The 22,653-nt window shown below is 47.0% G+C and overlaps 1 protein-coding gene across 1 annotated transcript in view; it reads left to right on the plus strand.

Annotated features, from left to right (window-relative positions):
- The window catches only part of POLA1 (DNA polymerase alpha 1, catalytic subunit), a 1,022,539-nt gene that overhangs the window by 559,559 nt on the left and 440,327 nt on the right, over positions 1-22,653 (plus strand). The window contains exon 32 of the mRNA XM_082247055.1: positions 9,243-9,417. Within this exon, the coding sequence (XP_082103181.1) occupies positions 9,243-9,417 (175 nt within the window). The remainder of the gene's footprint in view (positions 1-9,242; positions 9,418-22,653) is intronic.

A 22,653-nucleotide genomic window follows, 5' to 3' on the forward strand; every position in this document is an offset into this window, starting at 1 on the left:
TTCACAGTGCAATACGGTTGATTTTACTATTTTATATAGGATTGGGATATTTCACAATATGGAATTTATTTGCTTCACATTAGTATCAATTTAATTTATTTATGCTACTGGGATATTATTTATTTATTTGGATTCATTTGAATTGATTTTATAGTATTTTTCACTCTTTTGATACACGATTGGCTGTTGAAGGAATAGTAGGAGATTTGTCCACCTGTACCGTCCATTCACAGCAATTGTCCATTTGTTATTGTTTTGATATTTATTGAGACACTTTCGCTATTAATTGAGACACCTTTGCTTTATAATCACTACACAGATCATTCACTTGCACTTTATTTTTAGATTATTCACAGATTTTTTAACCAATTTAGCATCATTTTGAGGAATACATTTTTCACTATACCACACTATATAGATTTGTTCATCTGCACGGATTCAGTTTATCGATTTTTATTTATATTGAAGTCTTTTATGAATTGGCGCCGATTTTTTTTGTATTTATTGACAGTGGGGACACTGATTAAAATTGGCTGCTTTTTTTTTTTTTTTGGATTTTTGCGGATTTGCACATTGACACCTGTTGTTTACACCATCCACACCTCACCAGTTTCTTTGAGGTTATATTATCTCTTGGTAGCGCACTGGTCCTCGTGTTTTATATATATATATATAATGTGTGTGTGTGTGTGTATATATATATATGTGTGTGTGTGTGTGTGTGTGTGTATATATATATGTGTGTGTGTGTGTATATTTCTATATAGTTGTGTCTGTACATGTTCGTTTTTATCTTCAGTTTCACTTTTTAAACTGGGCGGCACTGTAATCTCACAGTATCTTACGAGAATACAGGCAGGCCACCCATTTTTACACTGATCTCTGCCGTTTTCAGAGGAAAAACTTCTCCTCTTGTTCTCCCTCTGAGAACTGAATTTCTTGGCTTTATAAACAAACTGCAGAGGAAATAATTTTCCTCTGAGAACTACCAAGTACTTAACCGAGAGAAAACTTATCAGTTTAATAAATGTACACCTTAGTACTCCAAAGGGACAGCGACAGGTTTTGTTCCAAAGACCTTTGACTTCACGCACTATTTAAAGAAAACATGGCTCATGATTCTCACCCGCTACAACCTTCAGTGTTTCCCTGGTATTTAAATTTGGTACTTTAGGTTATTCAAAAAACCTACCTTTGAACCAAGCTGGGATATCCCATTAGAGGATCTCACCAGTAAAGGGACATTTTCTTTTACGTCCTCTTGACAGTCGCTGCCCGTTCAGATGTTCTTCACTATTGGGTAATGCGCCCTCTCTGCAGGAGCAGGCTAGGTAGTGAAAACTTGACAAAAAAGTTAAAACAAAGACACACCTCTAGGGGGCTGTCCCTCTCGACATTACCCTCAGCCATTCAGTGCTGCTCTTCATTTTCTTGCTGCCTAGCATTAGAAGTAGGACTAGCTTTCCCAGCTGGGCCTCCTGTCTGTTTTGTGTTTTTCTTTGAAAAATGTTTTGATTTTATTTTCCTCACTCACTATCGCTAGTTTGTTAGGGGGATCCTCCTGAAGAATTGCAAGCGACAGCCGGGCTGGGCCTCGCACTGGATAATCTAGATCCTTATGGTATCCCAGCCTGACCGGAGAGCATGCGCAGGTTGTGGTCCACCCAGGCATCGCCACGACGGTGCCCCTGTGGATGGGGACGAGCCTGCAGAGAGCCTTTTTTCGCTGGGACATCTCAACTCTGGAACTCCCTGTGTTGCAGCATCCCCCCTTGGCTGACGGCACCCCCACTCAGGGTTGGAGGTTGTCCGTATCGGAATGGAGTTTGTGGTCCGTGGTATGGTAAGTGATGCAACCCCCGTGTCCCTGGGACAGTCACCTGAGGGGGAGTTATGTGGGCCCACTCCTTGGGGATGTCAGAACATGCAGTCTCTGTAGCGCCCTCGTCCCCCGGGCCGGTTTGGACGGTCCCTACCTCCCTGCCCCCTTTGGGGGGCACTCTGTGGTTAACGCTGCATGGGGGTTGTGGGGGCTTCCCGCAGTGGCCAGGTCCTGGATTTCTGACAAATTAGCGCCATTTGTTTTGGCCGCCATCTCGAATTTGGGCAGCCGTCTAGTAAGGGCGGCCGCCATTTTCCTTGTGCTTTTTTTCCCCCCTATTGACTTGTATTGGCATCCATTTTTGTGTGGCTCAGTGCACTGTTGGTCTCTAGTGGATGATGCCACTTCCTTCATCCATCTTCAGTTACTGGAGGGGTGAGCGTTTTTTCACTTTCACATGTCTGTCATTTGGGTGTTTTTAATGTATTTTGGGTGTTTTTTTTTTTTTCCAAAAATCCACTGCTCCCTCAGTTAATCTATCAATGTAAAGGGGAACTCCGGCGGCAGTTGCAGGATCGCGGTGCAGACCGCAAACTCGTCAATTTAAAGGGCCAGTTCCCCTTTTTTTGTATTACTGCCAAAATGAGTTACTAGGTTAACCCTTTCCCCGCTGATCTATTTTTTGTGCTTCCGGAACATGTGGAGCACCTTTCCGCAGCACCTCTACCTGCAGCCATTGCTACAAATGTTGTCACAGTGTACGGTTCAGTACCGGCCGGTGCCCTCTGTCATCATCTTCAGAGCCTGATGTGGTTGCCATGGACAGCGTCCCCCTGAGGGGTTCCTGTCTGCACACTTAGTAGGGGAGGTGGAGGGGTCCTCCTCCGCTGCAGCGCGGGAATGCACTTTGGTTGCTTATTCGCTCTGTCAGAAATTTTTTTACAATTTTCAATTTTGCATGATGAGCCCACCCAGTCAGGTTAGCGGGTCCCGAGGAATTTCACAACATTGTGAACGTACAGAGGCGCGCACGCAGGTGGTGCTAAGTGGTTTTTCAATGCCGCTATCCTTTTGCAGATGGTGTCACCTGGGGTGCACCACACTGTTTCCGGATTAAATAACTGCCCGTTGAGGATTAAATAACTGCCCGTTGAGAATGACCCGATGGATGGGCGTGTGGAGACTGTTTCCCACTGTATTTATTTGGTGGCGGGCTCCCCTGTCATGCCTGTGTTCACTTCCCTGCTGGTTTCACAGATACGGAATGGGTCAAGGTGCTTATATGCAACTTGGTGGCGGAGTCGGTCTCTCCGACTCTTATTGCCCTGGTCAAACGTATGGCAATATCCATGGTGTTCCTGTGTGACGCAACCCTGGACGAGGCTCCTCTGGTCGCAAGGTTATCCGCGGTAGGGGTTGCACTCCACCACATGGTATGGGTTGAAGAGCTGGTCGGCCAACCATGCTTCCAAATAGATTGTGTATGATATCCCTTATTGTGGGAACGGCTTTTTGGGGACCCCTTTGGTTTGAGTTGTCTCATAGAGGTTATGAGAACCCTCCTGCCCCGAGCCGCACAGGGTTACTCATCCCGCGCACGGCTGGGCCCTTCTTTCTACGCTTATCGGGGGGGACGCAGGACGAAGGAAGATCCTTCAAGGCCTTTGGCGGTGACTAGTAGCCCTGATCTGGTGAGCCCACGACCGCTCAGTCTGGTGCAGCGGCCCAGTCTTCTTCCGCCTGCCGGGACACCCTCACCCGATTCCGAGGTGGGGGGACGTCTGTGTCTTTTTCAGGAACACGGGTTGTCCAAAATTCAGGACAAGGGGGTTCACAAACCGATTCGTTCAGGGTACAAGATCGAGATTCGATCTTGCCTCGCAGACAGGATCTTTCCGTCAAATATCCGTCTGTCTGTCTCCCGATCGTTTACAAGATCTTCTTGCCCAAAGAATTGTTACCAGTCCTTCAGCGGGACAGGTTTTGCGGGTTCTATTCCAACGTTTTCACGGTGCCCAGAAAGGAGGGCAAAGTGCGTCCGATTCTGGACCTCAAGTCTCTGAATCGCTTTGTGCAGGTGCAGAAGTTCCAGATGGAATCCATCCGGTCGGTGGTGGCGTCTTTAAATCAAGGAGATCTTCTGGCCTCCATCGACTTAAAGGATGCGTATCTGCACATCCCTGTCTACGAGGGTCATCAACGGTTTCTCCGTTTCGTGGTGGCGGAGGCCCGTTTTAAATTTGTGGCATTACCGTTTGGTAAGCTTTGGCTTCCGGGGTATTCAAGGTTTTTTGGCCCCGGTGCTGGCTTTGCTGCGCAAAGGGGGATTGCGGTCCTCGGTTATCTGGACGACCTCCTGTTGTGGGCGAACTCGTGTGCCACTCTGTCAAACGATCTGACGGTCACGATTCAGACACTTCAGGAGTTTGGGTGGACCATCAATTCCCAGAAGTCGGCACTGACCCCGTCAGTCCGCCTGAGTTACCTGGGCATGGTCTTAGACTCCGCTCAGACAAAGTGTTCTCCCGGAGGACAAACTTCGGACTTTACAGGGCGAGATCAGGTCCCTCAGGGACAACAATCTCTCTTCCCTACGGACCTGCATGAGGTCCCTGGGGCGGATGTTTTCAGCTCTCGAGGCGATCCCGTTTTGCACAGTTTCTCACAAGGACTCTGCAAGCAGAGATTCTTGCCAGATGGCACAAGCATCCACAGTCCCTGGACAGGATGATATGTTTAAGCCGTCTCCCGAGGTCGGAGCTTTCGTGGAGGCTTCGGTCACCCGCTCTAAACCAGGGCAAACCTTTTCTGCCCCTGTTGTGAACAGTGTTCACCACGGATGCCAGCCTGATGGTCTTAGTTGGTGTATTGGACACCCTGTGTGCCCAGGGGACATGGTCAATGGAGGAATCCTTGCCGATGAATGTTCTGGAGCTCAGGGTGGTCAAACTCTGCCTGCTCCATTGAGCGACTTGGTTGCACGGTCGCCCGGTTTGGTTTCAAAACCGACAATGCCATGGCTGTGGCTTGCTAGGGGGCACCAGGAGTGCCCTGGCGGCCAGGGAAGTGGCCGAGATTCTGACTTTAGTCGAGGCACATGTTCCAACTATCTTCGCTGTTCACATTCCCGGAGTGGAGCACTGGCAGGCGGACTATCTCAGTCGTCAGTCCTTGGATCAGGGGGAATGGTCCCTGCATCCGGAGGGGTTTTGTGCCCGGTGGGGGACTCCGGATGTTGATCTGTTTGCGTCTTGTCTCAATAAAAAGGTGCGAAGGTTCGCGGCCAGGGCCCGAGATCCTCTGGCGGATGCCGCGGATACGTAGGTGGTGCCCTGGCACTGGTAGCGGCTGATTTACGCCTTCCTTCCGATTCAACTGTTTAGGTTCCTCCGCAGGTTGGCGTTGGAACAGGTGCAGGTAATTCTGGTAGCTCCAGGCTGGCCTCGTTGGTCTTGGTTCGCGGACCTCGTGCAGATGGTCATAGAGCCTCCCTGGCGGCTACCTCTGAGTAAAGATCTGCTGTCTCGAGGGCCAATCTTCCATCCTTCCTTACGGTCTTTGGCTTTAATGGCATGGCTGTGGAAAGCCAGGTGTTGAGAGACAGTGGTCTCTCGGATGCTGTCATTCCTACCTTGCTGAGAGCTCCGAATGCTACCTCCAGGAGGATTTACCATCGTACCTGAATGGCGTCTATTACCTGGTGTGAATCTCATGGGTTTTTCTTCCTCGCTTCTTTTCGGTGGCGAGGGTTTTTGCCTTCCTGCAGGAAGGTGTGGAACAGCATTTGGCGCTGGACACGATCAAAGGTCAGTTGTCGGCCTTAGCCATTTCTTCCAGCGTCCCATGGCGACTTACACCCTGATTCGCACCTTTATTCAAGGGGTGCGTCATCTGGCTCCACCTCGGAGGGCTCCTTTGGGGGCCTGAATTTGGTCTTGTCCGTTTTGCAACGGCCCCCCTTTGAGAACATCAGAGAAATCTTTCTGCCTGTGTTGTCCCAGAAAGTAGCTTTTCTGGTAACTATCACTTCTGCTCACAGAGTGTCTGCACTGGCGGCTCTGTCTTGCCGTTCGCCTTATCGGGTTGTTCATAGGGATGCAGTGGTCCTACGACCAACGCAGTATTTTCTCCCTAAGGTGGTGTCGGATTCCCACCTCAATGAGGATATTGTATTGCCTTCGCTTTGTGCGAAGCCCAAGCATCCCAAGGCGTTTGCCTTGCATTCATTGTATGTGGTCCTGGCGATCAGGGTTTACCTGTCAGCAATGGAGTCTTTTTAGGATGTCTGATTCTTTGGTTGTCATTCCTGAGGGACCTCGAAAGGGTTCGGCTGCGTTCGCTGCAACCATTTCCACATGAATCAGAAAGACACTTGTTCAGGCCTATTCACTGAAAGGGTCAGGTGCCTCCTTTCCCTGTGAGGGCACATTCTACTAGAGCTGTGAGTGCCTCTTGTGCTTTTCGCCATCAGGCTTCTGTGGCTCATGTGTGCAAGCGGCCATCTGGTCGTCTGTGCACACTTTCACAAAAATTCTACTGACTTGGCGTGATGGCATCTTCGGATGCTTCCTTTGGCTGCAAGTTTTGAGCGCGGCGGTTTGTTGAAGAGACATGTTTTTTTTCTCTTTGTAGGGTGATTTTTGTTCGGGGGTTAGCTCCTAGGACTTCTCTTGCCCTGTTGGCTCAGTTTTCTCTGGCCTTGACACGTTGCCGTTCTTTGGTTGCGTCTTTTCCCACCCCTCACACCTGCACTTCTTTGGGACATCCCAATAGTGAAGAACATCTGAACGGGCTGCGACTGTCAGAGGACGGAAGAGATAATATAATTTTTGTAAGAATTTACCGTAAAATTATTTTCTCTGAGCCCTCTGACAGTCGCAGCCCCCCGTCCCTCTATTTTGGGGTTTGTTGTCTTCTTATACTGCTTGCTATGAAACTAAAGAGCAGCACTGAATGGCTGAGGGTAATGTCGAGAGACAGCCCCCTAGTGGTGTATCTTTGTTAAACTATTTTTTTCAAGTTTTCATTACCTGGCCTGCTCCTGCAGAGAGGGTGCATTATCCAATAGTGAAGAACATCTGAACGGGCTGCGACGGTAAGTTTTTACAAAAATTATTTTTTGGGTGGGCATTACTTATGTAAGATTCTGAGCTGGTGGCTTTTTCTTGTAAAGAACTTTTTCTTACCTTTCATAGAGATATGGTGTTCCTGAGACTGACTTTCCTTCCTTTTCAAGGTGGTCTTTTCCTTTAACATTGAGGATGCTCTCCTCCCTTTTCTCTATCCTGCTTTGAAACATGCAAAGGAGATTTCACTCCATGGTTTGGATGTGGTCAGAGTAGTTTGGGTTTACCCAGCTGCAACATCTTTCTTCTGAAAAATTGATTCCTTTTTTTGTCCCCTCTGAAGGCTCCAAGAAGGGTTGACCTTCCTCTTCCACCATAGCAAAGTGGCTCAGACAGCTCATTTCTAGGGCTTATGCCCCTTCCCCATCAGGGCTCACTTTCCCAGAACTGTAGTTGTGTCCTGGGCTTTTCAGCTTTAAGCATTTGTTTCGCAGATCTGCAAATCTGCCACCTGGTCTTATGTTCGTATCTTCTCAGAGGTTTACCTTGTGGATCCTTTGCTTATGTGAGTTTTGGCTGAAATTTGCTTTCATCAGAGTTTTGGGTACATTGACCCTGGTTTCTTTTTGGGCCGCTTTTGCTGTTTTTTTTTTTTTTTTTTTTCCTGTTGCCTACCCCTCAGTTTATTGCTTAGGGACTTTCTATGGTCTATATGACTACACATCCTGTTTCATATACTGTACGATTTAGATAAATCCTTTGTCATACTGTACGATCGATACTTTATTTATACTATACGTAAAATAAATAAACAAACATGTTATACTTGCCACCTCTGTGCAATTGGTTTTGCACGGAGCAGCCCAGATCCTCCTCTTCTCGGGTCCTTCATTCCTGCTCCTTGCCCCTCTTTCCTATCTAGTGCACCCACAGCAAGCAGTTTACCATGGGGGCACCCAAGCTTAGCTGCAGCTCTGTTTGTCCATTGAGACAGGCTGTCGTTTGGCCCACCCCTCTCTCTGCTGTTTGGCTCACTGACTTTGACAGCCGCAGGAGCCAATGACGCCACGGCTGCATCTCAGCCAATCAGGAGGGAGAGTCCCAGGATGGCCGATGGACTCATGGACATTGCTGGACAGAGAGGGGGCACAGGTAGGTATTAGGGGGTGCTGGGGAGGCTGCTACACTACACCTTCCTGACTTTGCAACTCATTTAAGAGTACACTGGATGGCATTCCCAGAAAAGCCTTCTACCAGTGTCTGATCACATGAAGGTAGCAGAATGTAACCTATTGTCTATGACTAGACATCCTATGTCCTGTACTGTACTCATAGTAATAAAAATGTTCAGTTAAGTCAAAATTCTCTTTATCTTAACCGTACAGTATGTGTTGTAGTATCAAAATTACCATTTTCCTTTTGTCTCCATCCTCATTGAGGAGAATTTCCCTTGTTTCCTTGTAGATCTGATGGATGTTTAACAGGTTAGGACATGAGGGAGAATCTCATTAATAGGAAAACTTTACAGAAGGGTCTAAACCCTTCTGATTCAATCTGAAACTAGGAGGGTTTTGGCTTGGGTTTAGCTTGGAATAGATTGAAACCTGATCCAAAAAGGAAAAGTGTGTACCTAAACAGTTTGATTTCACTGAAAATGTTTTTTTTTTTTTTTTTCCAGAAGGATTATTAGTTGGATTATTAGTTTTGAAAATACAAGAAAAAGGCAAACCAGTTGTGGGCGAAACCTCTTGAGTCAAAGAATACAACAAAAAAAAATAGAATGGCTTATCGACATAACATGGTATAATAGTATCCTAGTAGTGTTTGTGGAGTATCCATGACAAAGGGCATAGAGCTAAACAATCATTAACTCGAAGGAGGACACCATATTTGAGGAACACTGGTTGTAGACAGTCGAGCTGCTGGAACCAAGTCTTTAGTAAGCTATTTATGTTCCAGCCAACATTATTCGGAAATGTCCTGGGAATATGGGGAGGCACTAACCAGGATATATGGAGAACCATAGAATGTGTCTGAATTGATTTCACTGAAAATGTTGACTTTACTACAATTTGTAAACCTAATTTGTTTTTCTTAACGCTTAGTGATTGTGAGATATACTTATTTTTTAAATTATATAATAAGTTTGATCTGTATACTCCTTTGAAATTATCGGTTATATGTAACTTGCTATGAATATTTCAGGCCCTTTGAGGGAGAAAGGGGGGTAGCAAATATGATTATTATGTACAGTCTTCAGCACCTGTTTCTGACCTTGCACAGTGATAGAACGCATAAATCTGCTGTCCCAGTCTCTCGAAAATAGACTTTGTGTTCTTGCCTCTTTCATGTAGGACGGGTCAAATCTTAGTGCCAGCCAGAGAGCATATGCTCCTGAACAGCTGCAAAAACAAGACAACCTTTCCATTGACACACAATACTACCTGTCACAACAAGTCCACCCAGTGGTGTCTCGAATATGTGAGCCCATAGACGGGATAGACTCTGCGCTTATTGCGGCATGGCTAGGTACGTATTAACATACAGTAAGAAAAATAAATATTTTTGACTAATTATAAAGATTATTTTGGAAAATGTGTTTTCTGTCTTCTGTCTTCAATATTGATGTGATCTGAAAGCCAATTCCAGTTTCTAAACATTCAGCACATCTTCAACAAGCCGATACTTTGACCTCTTGCAGGTGGTCACTATATCAAATTGGAAGGAATCCCAAGGCCTGCACATAGCCGTGTTTGCTGACAGATATGTTTTTGTGATCTGGGAGGTCCTGAATATTTAGATTTAAACTTTCTAGTTTACCATTCCCCAAGTAAAAAAAAAAATGAAAATGTACCCAGTGCAGCAGATCTTGAAAAGGGATTTCTGTGACCGCAATCCTCCACAAATGTGGTTGATTGTGCTCCATGCATAGGAATATTTGCATGTGCTATGTATTGACATCTTGAGACACAAACTTATCAGTGAGAGGGGAAAATTAAATAACCATGACCTACTACAATTCACTATAGAAATCTACAGTTATTTGGCCCTAAATATATTAACTTTGTGAATAAAGCATTAGCTTGCCTGTATTGTGTTTAAAAAAAATGCATTTTAAGAAATACACACCTTTGGTTATTTTTAATAATACTTGTGTGCACAAATACTTTTGCATTGTATAGTGAACTATTTAAATTATGTGTTCTGTTGATCTAAAGTTTACTCGTGACCCCAGAACAATAGCTGTAACACTATATCATGTGACAATGGAAAAACCAAAACCACATCTTCAAAATACTAATCAAAAGACTTCATAGACTAATGATATTTAAGATTCTCTGGTATGTATGAGCATTTTGACATCTTAGTATTTGAACTCAATACAATTCCAATCAAAATCCTCTACAGCTATTTAGGTAAAATCTTGTCTTAACACTCAGTTTCAACGCTTGGGTGGAGATTTGTGCATCCTTTCCTGGTAGTTATTTTGTGGATCTAAGATAACCCATTTGACATGTTTTTAGTGCCAGCACCTAATTTGTGATTATACCAGTGAATGGACATCTTATTGATTTGAGGTGTTGCTCATGGCAGTCATATTTCCACTATCCTAATTTTAAATTATATATCGATGTTATTGAATGATGATGGCAAGCATAAAAAGTTATTCCAATTTTAATCAATGAGACCCAGGACTATATTTCTGTGTTAATTTATTTAATTATTGCAACTGATTAGTCTCTTAAATATCTCGGATAGAACATACCACATGCTGTGCTCATTTTTGGCAAAGAATTGCTGGATTATTAGAATGTAAAGTGTTTGACTTTTTTTCAAAAAATATTTTCTTAAATTTTCGACTTCCTATTGTATTAATTGTATCAAACCTTTATACTGTATTTTGAAGTGTGAAATTACCAATTAATTTGCTTGCCACCAGGTGGCAGCACTATCCACTGAAATTCATATAAACAAAGCATTGTCTATTTTTTTGTCTCCAGTATTCTAATTTTCTGTTGTATGGGTCCTAAGGATTACATCATCAAGGCTTCATTTAAATTTACAGACTGATATGGATTGTTAATATATACATCCCACACATCTTAAAAAAAAAGTGCACTGAAATAAAATGATAAATGCCCTGCTACACTAGGAATTCTTAAAAAGGAGTTCTTAAAAGTTTTTGAGTATGTCAAGTAAACAAAAGCGTTTAAAATTAAGTTTATAAAAACTCATGGAAGTTAGTTTCCATTGAGTTTGTTAGTTCTTTGTTTTTACCCTTTCTTCATAAGAAATAATCCCCCATCCTGTAAACATATAAATTCCATTTTCCGTCTCCAGGGGAAGGGGATAAGATAAAAGGTTAGGCTGCTAGCGACAGTGCTAAATGATACAAGCTGCCATGATCCAACGAGTAAATCTGAAATAATTAACAGGGCCAATTGGCTTTGTCAGCGTCATGAAGTGATAATCGAGCTGGGGGCAGAAATTAGGTTTCATCTCGGCCAGTTCTCAGGGTCTTCCTTTTTCATTGTGAAATGATAGTTGCAGACCCCCCCCCCCCTTCCCCCCACACACACAGCTTAGTGTTAAGATTTTGTTTAGCAAACAGGGAGCCAGAGTGCCCTGTGGCAGGTGGATGCAGGCTTCATACCTTTAAGAGCCAGTGACCCATAAAGCTCTTAGGGAAACTAGAGGGCATATCCTGGTACTACCACTCCCTGCTGTGTTTAAAAAGAAGAAAAATCCTGTTTTTTCAGAAAAACTATGAATTTGAACAAAGAAAAGTACATTTTGTATTTTTCCCCAATTGAGGTAATAGCCACATTTTAGAAACTCTAAGCGAAGGACAAAAACAAGACAAAAGTTGCTAAGGACAAAAAAAAGGTAATATGGGTTTCCTTCTAATGCAGATTTTAAAGGCCTCTTCTAGAAAATTGTATCACTTATCTAATATGTTTGTGTGGGAAAACCCTTGGAAATCCAATTCGATTTTAGTATTTGAAAGACTGTAGCAAACTTAAGTGTTTGCGTTGGATTGGTGTTCAATGCACAGCCATAAAATTGTCCTATATGTTAGACATGGCTAGATTCTACAGCATGTGGAGCACAACAGAGTGGAAGGGAACATGCTCCCAATAACTCAAGCATTGCTGGTGCTTGAGCACATACTGTACATACCAATGCATCAGGTATTCAAATTTCTTTCATGATCCCATTGACATGAATGAATTGCGTTCTTTTTAAAGAAGTTGTTTTTTAGTCTTTTCTGTATGCAGGCAGATAATAGTAAATACATTTGAAAATGTATCATTTTTTAAATGCTAAAAAAAAGTCTATACAGTGCCTTGCAAAAGTATTCACCCCTTGGTATTTTTCATGTTTTGTTGCCTCACAACATGGACTTAACATGGATTGTTTGGAGGATTTGCATAATTGAATTTACAGAACATGGCCACAACTTTGAAGATTTTTTTTTTTTTTATTGTGAAGCAAACAACAAATAGGACAAAAAAACAGAAACAGAGAAGTCTTTCCACCTTGCAACCTCTTACCACTGGGATTTTTGCCCATTCCTTCTTGCAAAAGTGCTCCAGCTCCTTCAAGTTGGATGGTTTGCACTTGTGAACAACAATCTTTGTCTGACCACAGATTTTCTATTGGATTGAGGTCTGGGCTTTGACTAAGCCATTCCAACACATTTACATGTTTCCCCTAAACCACTCAAGTGTTGCTTTAGCAGTGTGTTTGGGGTCATTGTCCTGCTTGAAGGTTAACCTCCATCCTAGCCTCAAATCATGCACAGAGTGGTACAGGTTTTGCGCCAGAATATCTCTGTATTTAGCACTATCCATCTTTCCCTCAACTCTGACCAGTTTCCCAGTCCTGGCTGCGGGGATGCTGTTCTTTGGGTGACGTGCCATTTTGTTTTTTTGCTCAAAGTAAAGGTTTTCTTCTGGCCACTCTGCCATAAAGCCCAACTCTATATGTAGCGTACGGCTTATTGTCATCCTATGTACAGATACTCCAGTCTCTGCTGTGGAACTCTGCAGCTCCTCCAGGGTTACCTTAGGTCCCTGTGCTGCCTCTCTGATTAATGCTCTCCATGCCCGGTCTGTAAGTTTTGGTGGGCGGCCATCTCTTGGCAGGTTTGCTGTTGTGCCATTTTCTTTCCATTTGGTTATGATAGATTTGATGGTGCTCCTGGGGATCATGAAAGATTTGGATATTTTTTTATAACCTAACCCTGACTTGTACTTCTCAACAACATTGTCCGTTACTTGTTTGGAGAGTTCCTTGGTCTTCATGGCAGTGTTTGGTTAGTGGCGCCTCTTGCTTAGGTATTGCAGCCTCTGGGGCCTTTAAAAAATGGTGTGTATATGTAATGACAGATCATGTGACACTTAGATTGCACACAGGTGGACATAATTTCACTAATGTGACTTCTGAAGGTAATTGGTTGTACCAAAGCTTTTTATGGGCTTCATAACAAAGGGGGTAAATACATACGCACATGCAAATTTTCTGTTTTCTAGTTTAAAAAAGTGCTCATTTCACTTCACCAACTTTGACTATTGTGTTCTGATCCATCACATAAAATTCAGATTAACAAAACATTGAACTTAAGACTATAATGTAACAAAATAGGTAAAAGGTCAAGGGGGTGAATACTTTTGCAAGGCGCTGTACGTCTGAGAGGTGGTTTTGAGGAAAACCCCTTGTACAGTGTAACCTGTTAATTAAAAAAAATGGGAACACTTTGATGCAGTTGTACTGCAGCTCATTTATAGGCCAGCTATTAATGAAGTGCAGTGGAACACAGCCCACTCAAAGTTTAAATGGCTTCCTCACTTTTTACTTTCTAGGTCTGGTGTTTGTTTTGAGAACTGTGAAATGCCAGTTCTTGTGGAATTTAAAGGGCCCTGAAAAGTATACAAATTGTACCATTTATGAGCCTGGAGCTCAGGAACATATATTTACATTTGCAAGAATAGAAGAAGAGACCTTTTAAAAGCAGAAGTTTAACTTTTTTGGCACATTGCTTTGCCTAGTTATGTGTTATTTCCTAGTGTTTGCTTTATTAAACAGCACTGAGTGTTTCGCCAGGAGAAATATGTCACACAAGCCTAGAATCTAAAGAGTTGACTAGATACACGATTATGAGCTTTGAGATCAATGTGAAGACTACATTTCATATGAAACATCCCCCCGCCATATTGCTAGCTACTTAAGTTGACACATTAAATCAGGGAAAATACTTTTAAAATGTTGATGTGGAGGCTGTGTCAAGAAGAAAGTCAGTGTTTGATTATTCATTTGTTGCCTATTTATGCCGCCTTCACACTTAGCATCCAAGCAAGATATTTTCTACCAATTAACACCTTTTCTTGCACCACCTTGCTCAGATTGGGGGAATATGTAAATTTCCATATTTTATACAGGATTGCAATTTTACACTGAGGTAGGTATTGACACATGGAAGCTTCAATATTTTCTTGGTGGATGAGTGCATATCTTTTCTTGTCCTCAACCAGTTGAATACCAGCATGTTAAGCCCCCTTCTGTCGTGGCTGTTTTTAACACTGTATTGATCTGTCTGTCAACTATTCAGTCATGCAACACTGTACCCAAGTGAATTTTAGATTCTTTTTCTCTATTCATTAATGGACGCAGTCTCTGTTATTTATAGCAGTAGGGTTATACTGCCCCCTACAGGAGTAGGACACCACGCAGAAAAAAATGTTCTGGCTATGCCGTTGAGCAGTCCCAGTGGGTATATCCTTTCTCTCTGCTAAAGGATGTCAGTTTTAATCTGCCTAGTCAGAAGTAAGGAACTAGTTTACTTGCTAAGATCTGTGGTCCTGGCGGAAAAAATTTTGCTCTAGTTAGATTTTTCTCCGGATTTTTTTCCTGTGAGATCTACCTAGATCTAGCGCGGTGGGACGTTTAAAAAAAAAAAATGCTTTTTTTTTTCAAATATTTTCTGCAGGGTTCCCCTGCTGCACCATGGACTCTGTGGCACACGTTTCCCCATCTGACCCTCTCTCAGAGGCCGCAAGTCCCTCCGGATCCCAGCCATCCATAGATGCACTGTTAGCCATCCTGGAATCCTTTGTGTCCCAGGTGGAGGTGGCCTTTAAGGGGCGAAGTGCTAAAAAGTGCCTACCCCTGCCTCAGCTGATGGGTCAGATTCTGATTCAGCCGCCACAGACTTGGGTCTCCCTGCCTGGGTCTACTATCTCGGGCCCCGTCTCCTCTGATAGTGAGGATAACTCTCCCTCAGCCACCGCACAAGAAAAGGCGATGGTGGATCCACAGGTTGTTTCTGTGCATGAGACCCTAAAAATGGAGGACTCGGCTGTGACTGCGACTGAGACGCAGGTGACTTTTGGCGCTTTCAAGCCATCCAGAGTGGCAGAGGTTTTTCCCTTTCCCCCGTATTTTGACAATATGGTCAAAAAAGAGTGGGACCGCCCCAAGCATCCCCCTGGGGTCCCTAAGCAGATTGCTAGGTGCTCCCCCTTTGAGGAGTCTCTTATTAAAAAGTGGACTGTGCCACCTACGGTGGACCCTCCGGTCTCCAGACTGAATAAAGCTACCATGATTCCAGTCGAGGATTCCCTGTCCTTTTAAGGATCCGGCGGATAGAAAGGCAGAGTCTGTGTCCCACAATATGTACTCCCTGGTGGGGTCTGCACTTAGACCTGTGTTTACTATTGCCCTTGTGTCACAAACCTTGACATAATGGGCTAAATAACTACACTGTGACATGGAGGGGGAACTTTCCCCCCTGCCTTTGCAGAGCTGACGGACCAGTTGATTTAGGGGCTGCAAATTTTTTTGCGATGACTCGCTGGATCTGGCTCCACTATTGGCATGACTGTCGGTGTCAGCAGTGGTCGTTCGGCGTGTACTTTGGCTAAAATGCTGGTTTGCGGATCAGACTTCCGAAAAAAGCCTTGTCTGATCTAACTTTTCAAGGTGATCGCCTGTTTGGGGCTACCCGTGATGACATTATTAAAGGTCTTACAAGTGGGTAAGGGTCCCTCCTTTTCAGCGCATAAGTTTTTTTCGTCCCTAACGGTCAAGGTATAAGGAATCAAAGGCCTTCAAGTCCCCCTCGGGTGCATCCAAGTGACCTTGGTCTAGCAAACAGAAATCGGGTTTCTCTTACGTCCTCCGACAGTCGCCGCCTCTTCATATTCGTCACATATGGGGTATTAGACTTTGCTCCGAAGGAGTAGCTAGGCAACAGAATATGTTAACAATAAAGCTTTAACATATCCCACCCTCAAGGGGTGGTCCCCTCAGTCAATACCCTCCTACTTCCTGCAACCATATCTCAGTTTTAATGTCTAGCTTGTCAGGAGTGGCTGGCTCTCTCTGTGCTGGGACTTTCTGTCCCAGACTCTTTCTTCTTTTTAATATTTTGTTTGAGTTTTTCTCTCTACCTTTATTTAGCTGTTATTTTGTCAGCGTTAGTTCTTCGGACGAAGAGGATCATGCGGACTGGGTCTCGGGCTGATCCCCCTGGTCGCAGGTCGTGGGTCAGTGGCTTCCCAGTCTGCCATCGAGCGTTCAGCCAGGTAACGCTCCTGGCACAGTGAACGACCCATCCCTGTTCGGTGCAGGGATGATTGGTGAGGTGGCTACCTCACTGGACGCTGTGCGGTTTCTTAACCCCCATTTTGTGCGTCTTGAATTGCGACTCTCCCTGCCTCATGTGCAGCGGCTTGTTCGCCTGTGCGGGTCCCCCACGCCATGTGAGGTAAGTGTATCTATGTGGGGACCTGTCTGTCTGGGGGGATGTCAGTCTGGGACTGTGTAACCTGCCTCTATTCACACTGCTTGTCTCCCTATCTCTCGGCTGCATGCTGTGGGCTGCAAGGGGGGGGGGGGGGGAGCTGTATGACACTGTGTGTGTCAGACTGGTCAGTGTGAGAAGCTGTGTGCTGTGGGGCATGTTTTTTTTGGCATGTTTGGGCACTATACGGCGATCGCTGCGGCGATCTGACATGTATTCTGATATTGGAATGTAATGTGTGTTTTAATGCACTGTGGAGCGGCGGTTTCGGCGCCAAACGACGCCATTTTGCCTACACCCGCTCCGGCCGCATGGTTTACATGCATGGCGGCCATTTTCTTGTAGCCTCCATAGGCTTACATAGAAGCGCCCTGGCAGCATCACTTCCTCTTTCCTGGAACACCGATCGAGGCAGCAGCAGCGGCGAGGGTCTCCTCAGGTTTTATCCTTCTGTTCTTGCTATCCATTGCCTGTGTTCAGTTTGCATATTCCCTGTGGGGGTCTCATTGTGCCTGAGTGTGGTGCGGTGGGCTGCGCTTGCCGCGCTTGCTTAAAAGGGGCAGTTAACCCTTGGTTGTCTGGCATTACAGGGGCAATGGATTCTCAGGAGGGCAAATTTCCTACAGTATTGGTGGAAAGCCAGGGGACCGCTGTTTCCCCCCCAGGGGGGGATTTAGCCACCATTGTGGCTGGCCTTGCTGCTCAGGTGCAAATGCTGGTGGCTGCTCAATCTACTAAAAGGCCCAGAGTTGCTCTTTCCTCTGATTCTGAGGGTGAAGGTGATGGGGCTGTTCTGGCAGGGGCCTCCTTATCGGGGTCCCGCTCCTCTCTTGATCTAGTGGGGTCTGAGGTGGAGGCTGAAGTTGAGGGGGTTGATAATTCTCCCCCTGGCTCGCCTGAAGAGCTTGCAATCATGGATGAGTTGATTGCTTCCATTAAGCAAACGCTGCTTTTGCAGGACGAAGTGTGTCCCCCCGCTGCCTTGGCGGCTTATGGGACGCAGAGGAAACGCAGGACGCCGCAGGTTTTTCCCTGCAATGCTGATTTTCAGCGCGCTGTTAAGGATCAATGGCGCGATCTGCGCAAGCCTTTTGCGGTGCCGAGTAAATTCAAGCTGCGTTATCCTTTTTCGCCTGCCACTGATGAAAGGTGGTGTGTGCCTCCACCAGTGGATCATGCAATTGCGGTTTTGAACAAAGCCACTGCGATTCCTGCAGAGGGTTCCCCTGTTTTCCATGATGCCACGGATAGGAGATTGGAGTCTCTTGCCCGTCATACTTATTCTGTTACGGGTTCTATGCTTAAGGCTCTGTTTGCTTCTCTCATGGCGGCCCAGGCGATCGCAAGTTGGACGCAGATGCTTAGGCGCGTCCTAGTTGCCGACTCGGCCTCGCCGGCGACCCTGGATATGGTGGATCAGATCCACCAGGGTGTCATGTATCTGTGTGATGCGGACCTGGACCTGATTCCGTTGGCTGCACGTGTGCACAGCGTGGCGGTGTTGTCTCGCCGCCTGGTCTGGTTGAAATGTTGGTCGGTGGACCAATCTTCACGTAAGACCTTAGCCAATCTGCCTTATGATGGGTCTCGTCTTTTTGGGGAGTCCTTGGATGTGTTGATTAAGGGGATCACCGGGGGTAAGAGCACTCTCTTGCCCCATTTCCCCAAGGCTAAGGGGGCTTCTGGGAAGAAGCATGCTAATTTTCGGCCCCCTCAGGGGTCCTTTCGTGCCTTTCGGCCGCACTACAAGGGCAAACCGTTCAAAGGTCAAGGCTCTCAGAAGAAGCCCTGGTCTGGTAAACAGAAGTCCGGCCAATCCGGACCTGCAGCCCATAACAGTTCGGCCTGAAGGGGCGCCCTCGCCCAGTTTTGGGGTGGGGGGACGCTTGCTCGGTTTTCTTCAGCCCTGGTTGGCCCGTGTGCGGGACAGATGGGTTCTGGAAATCGTTCGATCTGGTTACAAGATCGAGTTTCTCTCTCGGCCGGAGAGCAGATTTTTTCCCTCAAATCTTCAACTGTCTCCAGAGCGCTTGCGGGACCTGCACCTGGCGGTGCGGGACCTGAGGGCTCAGGGAGTGGTGGTTCCGGTGCCTCATCGGGACAGGTTTCGGGGGTTTTATTCCAATCTGTTCACCGTGCCCAGAAAGGAGGGCAAAGTTCGTCCGATTCTGGACTTGAAGGCTCTGAACCGCTCTGTGCGGGTTCGCAAGTTCCGCATGGAATCCCTGCGGTCGGTGGTGGCTGCCCTGGCTCCGGGGGAATTCATGGCCTCCATCGATTTGAAGGATGCGTACCTTCACGTCCCCATATTCGAGGGTCATCAGAGGTACCTTCGATTTGCCATTGCGGAGGATCACTACCAGTTCGTGGCGTTGCCCTTTGGTCTCGCCTCGGCTCCGCGGGTCTTCACCAAGGTGCTTGCACCGGTTCTGGCATTATTGAGGGCCCAGGGCGTTTCTGTCCTGGGGTATCTGGACGACATTCTGGTTCGGTCTGCGACCAGCCAGGGTCTGGAGGAGGACCTGTCTGTCACGATGCAAACTCTACAGGAGTTTGGTTGGACGATAAATTTTCCAAAGTCGACACTGAGTCCGTCGGTTCGTCTCCCCTATCTGGGAATGATACTGGACTCGGTGCAGGCGAAGGTCTTCCTGCCGGAAGACAAACTCAGGACTCTCCGGGAGGAAGTCAGGTCCCTCAGGGACGTTCCGAACTCGTCTCTGCGGACGTGTATGAGATGTCTGGGATTGATGGTCTCGGCCTTCGAGGCGATTCCTTTCGCACAGTTTCACACGCGGGGTCTCCAAGCGGAGATCCTGTCCAGGTGGGACGGGCGACCTCAATCTCTGGATCTTCAGATCTCGTTGAGTCTTCGCACCAGGGAAAACCTTCTGTGGTGGCTCCAGTCCCCGTTGGTGTCCGGGGGCAAGTCGTTTCGTCCGATCTCGTGGACGGTAATCACCACGGATGCCAGCCTGTCGGGCTGGGGTGGAGTTCTGGGCGTTCTGTCCGCTCAGGGGACTTGGTCGGAGGGGGAGTCTTCCCTTCCGATCAACATTCTGGAATTGCGTGCGATAAGTCTCTGTCTTCATCGCTGGACGGACCGGCTGCAGGGTTGCCCGGTTCGGGTGCAGACGGACAATGCCACGGCGGTGGCCTACATCAGCCACCAAGGGGGCACCAGGAGTGCCCGAGCGGCTCGAGAAGTGGCCGACATTCTGTCTTGGGCCGAGACTCATGTCCCGGCGATAACGGCGGTTCACATTCCGGGAGTGGAGAACTGGCAGGCGGACTATCTGAGTCGCCAGACCCTGGATCAGGGGGAATGGTCTCTCCATCCGGCTGTCTTCCAGACGTTGTGCGCGAAGTGGGGTCTTCCAGATGTGGACCTGTTCGCATCTCGCCTCAACAACAAGGTGAAGAGGTTCGTGGCAAGGACGCGCGACCCTCGGGCAGACGCGTCGGACGCGTTAGTGGCCCCGTGGCATCAGTACAGGCTGATGTACGCGTTTCCACCGATTCAGTTGCTGTCCAGGTTCCTTCGCAGGTTACACTCGGAACGCAGCACGGTGATTCTTGTGGCACCGGACTGGCCTCGCCGGTCCTGGTACGCAGACCTCGTGAATCTGGCGGTCGACGCCCCGTGGCGTCTGCCTCTTCGAGACGATCTACTGTCTCAAGGACCGATATACCATCCTGCTTTACAGTCGCTGGCTTTGATGGCCTGGCTGTTGAGACCGAGGTCCTGAAGGAGAGGGGTCTCTCTCCGGAGGTCGTCCATACCTTAATCAATGCGAGGAAATCTTCCTCGGGGAAGGTTTATTACCGTCCTTGGAAGGCCTATTTTGCCTGGTGTGAGTCCAGGGGGTTTTCACCCCGCACGTACTCGGTGTCCCGTGTGCTGTCTTTCCTTCAAACGGGTGTTGATCAGCGTTTGGCGCTGGCTACGATAAAGGGTCAGGTGTCTGCTCTGGCCGTTCTGTTTCAACGTCCCGTGGCTTCCAACCCATTGGTTGGCACCTTTATTCAGGGTGTGCGGCATCTGGTTCCCCCGAGGCGGGATCCTCTGCCCCCTTGGGACTTTAATCTCGTTCTATCTGTGTTACAACGTGCTCCTTTTGAACAGATCAGGGAGATCTCGTTGTCTATGTTGTCCAAAAAGGTCGCCTTTTTGGTGGCGATCACTTCGGCTCGCAGAGTGTCGGAGCTGGCGGCTTTGTCCTGCAAGTCTCCGTACCTGGTTATTCATTTGGATAAGGTGGTCTTGCGACCTAATCCTTCTTTTCTTCCGAAACGAGTTTCGGACTTCCATCTTAATGAGGATATTGTCTTGCCTTCGTTGTGCACGAAGCCTAAACATCCGAAGGAGGTGAGATTGCACTCTCTGGATGTTGTTCGGGCGGTAAGGGTTTACCTTAAGTCGACTGAGTCTTTTCGAAAGACGGACTCCTTGTTTGTTCTTCCAGAGGGTCCTCGGAAGGGCATGGCGGCTTCGGCCTCTACCATCGCCAAATGGATCAGGCAGACCATTGAACAGGCCTATGCCTTGCAGGGGAAGGTTCCCCCTGTGCCTGTGAAGGCGCACTCGACTAGATCTCTGAGTACGTCTTGGGCCTGTCGTCATGGGGCTTCTGTAGCCCAGGTGTGTAAGGCGGCGACTTGGTCGACCGTGCACACTTTCACAAAATTCTACAAAGTAGATGTTCAGGCATCGGCGGATGCTTCCTTTGGCCGCAAGGTTCTTAGTGCGGCTGTTCCCTAGGGTCCCTTGTTGGGGACTCCTGGCTGTTGGGATAAGTTTTGTATCCCCTGGTTTTTTGTCTTTTCCTGGGTTGTTGCTCCTGTTGAGCACTTGTTTTTTGCTGTTGCCCAGCTGGTTCCTTCCTTTGGTAAGGTTCCTTCTTTGATGCGGAGACTGCGTTGCCTTTCGGCGCGAATGCGTTTCCCACCCCTCATGTTTGCACTGCTTTGGGACGTCCCCATATGTGACGAATATGAAGAGGCGGCGACTGTCGGAGGACGTAAGAGAAAACGGAATTTTTGTAAAATCTTACCTGTAAAATTCCTTTCTCTGAGTCCTCCGACAGTCGCCGCCCCCGCCCCTCTTTTGGGGTTTGATTGTGTACTCTACTGCTATTCCACTAAAACTGAGATATGGTTGCAGGAAGTAGGAGGGTATTGACTGAGGGGACCACCCCTTGAGGGTGGGATATGTTAAAGCTTTATTGTTAACATATTCTGTTGCCTAGCTACTCCTTCGGAGCAAAGTCTAATACCCCATATGTGACGAATATGAAGAGGCGGCGACTGTCGGAGGACTCAGAGAAAGGAATTTTACAGGTAAGATTTTACAAAAATTCCGTTTTCTCTTACGTCCTCCGACAGTCGCCACCACCTCTAAGTCATCACTATTGGGTATTGACTTACGCTCCGCAGGAGTAGCTAGGCATAAGACTTAGTCAAAAGAACAAAGACATTTGCATATACACACCCATGGGGGCTGTCCCACTGGTCAATACCCCCCTGCAGCAAACACTCCCAACTCAGTTTGTTTCTGCCTAGCGTCAGGAGTAGTTAGGCTTTCCCTGTGATGGGGCTACAGTCTCAGCCTTTCTATCTTTTTTCTTTGAAAATGTCAGTTTTTTCTTTGATTTACTAGCTGTTTATTTTGTCAGCTTTAGTTTTTTTAGTCGGTTCTTCGGATGAAGATGGATTCATGCTGAGCTGGGAATCGGACTGACCGCTCTGGTTCTACAGGGCAGAGGGTCAGAGGGACCCCCCAGCCCTCCATCGAGCGTTAAGCCGTGGTTCATCCTGGCATTATGAACGACCCATCCCTGCTCGCAGCTGGGATGCAGCCGTGAGGTGGCTACCTCACTGGACACATCTGTGATACTGCAGTGTAATGTCCTTGGCTAACGGCATTCCCTGTCAGATGAGGACAGCGGCTTTCCGTTCTG

This window comes from Pelophylax lessonae, assembly GCF_965119305.1.
Source record: "Pelophylax lessonae genome assembly, chromosome: 2".
Taxonomy (NCBI): Eukaryota; Metazoa; Chordata; class Amphibia; order Anura; family Ranidae; genus Pelophylax; species Pelophylax lessonae.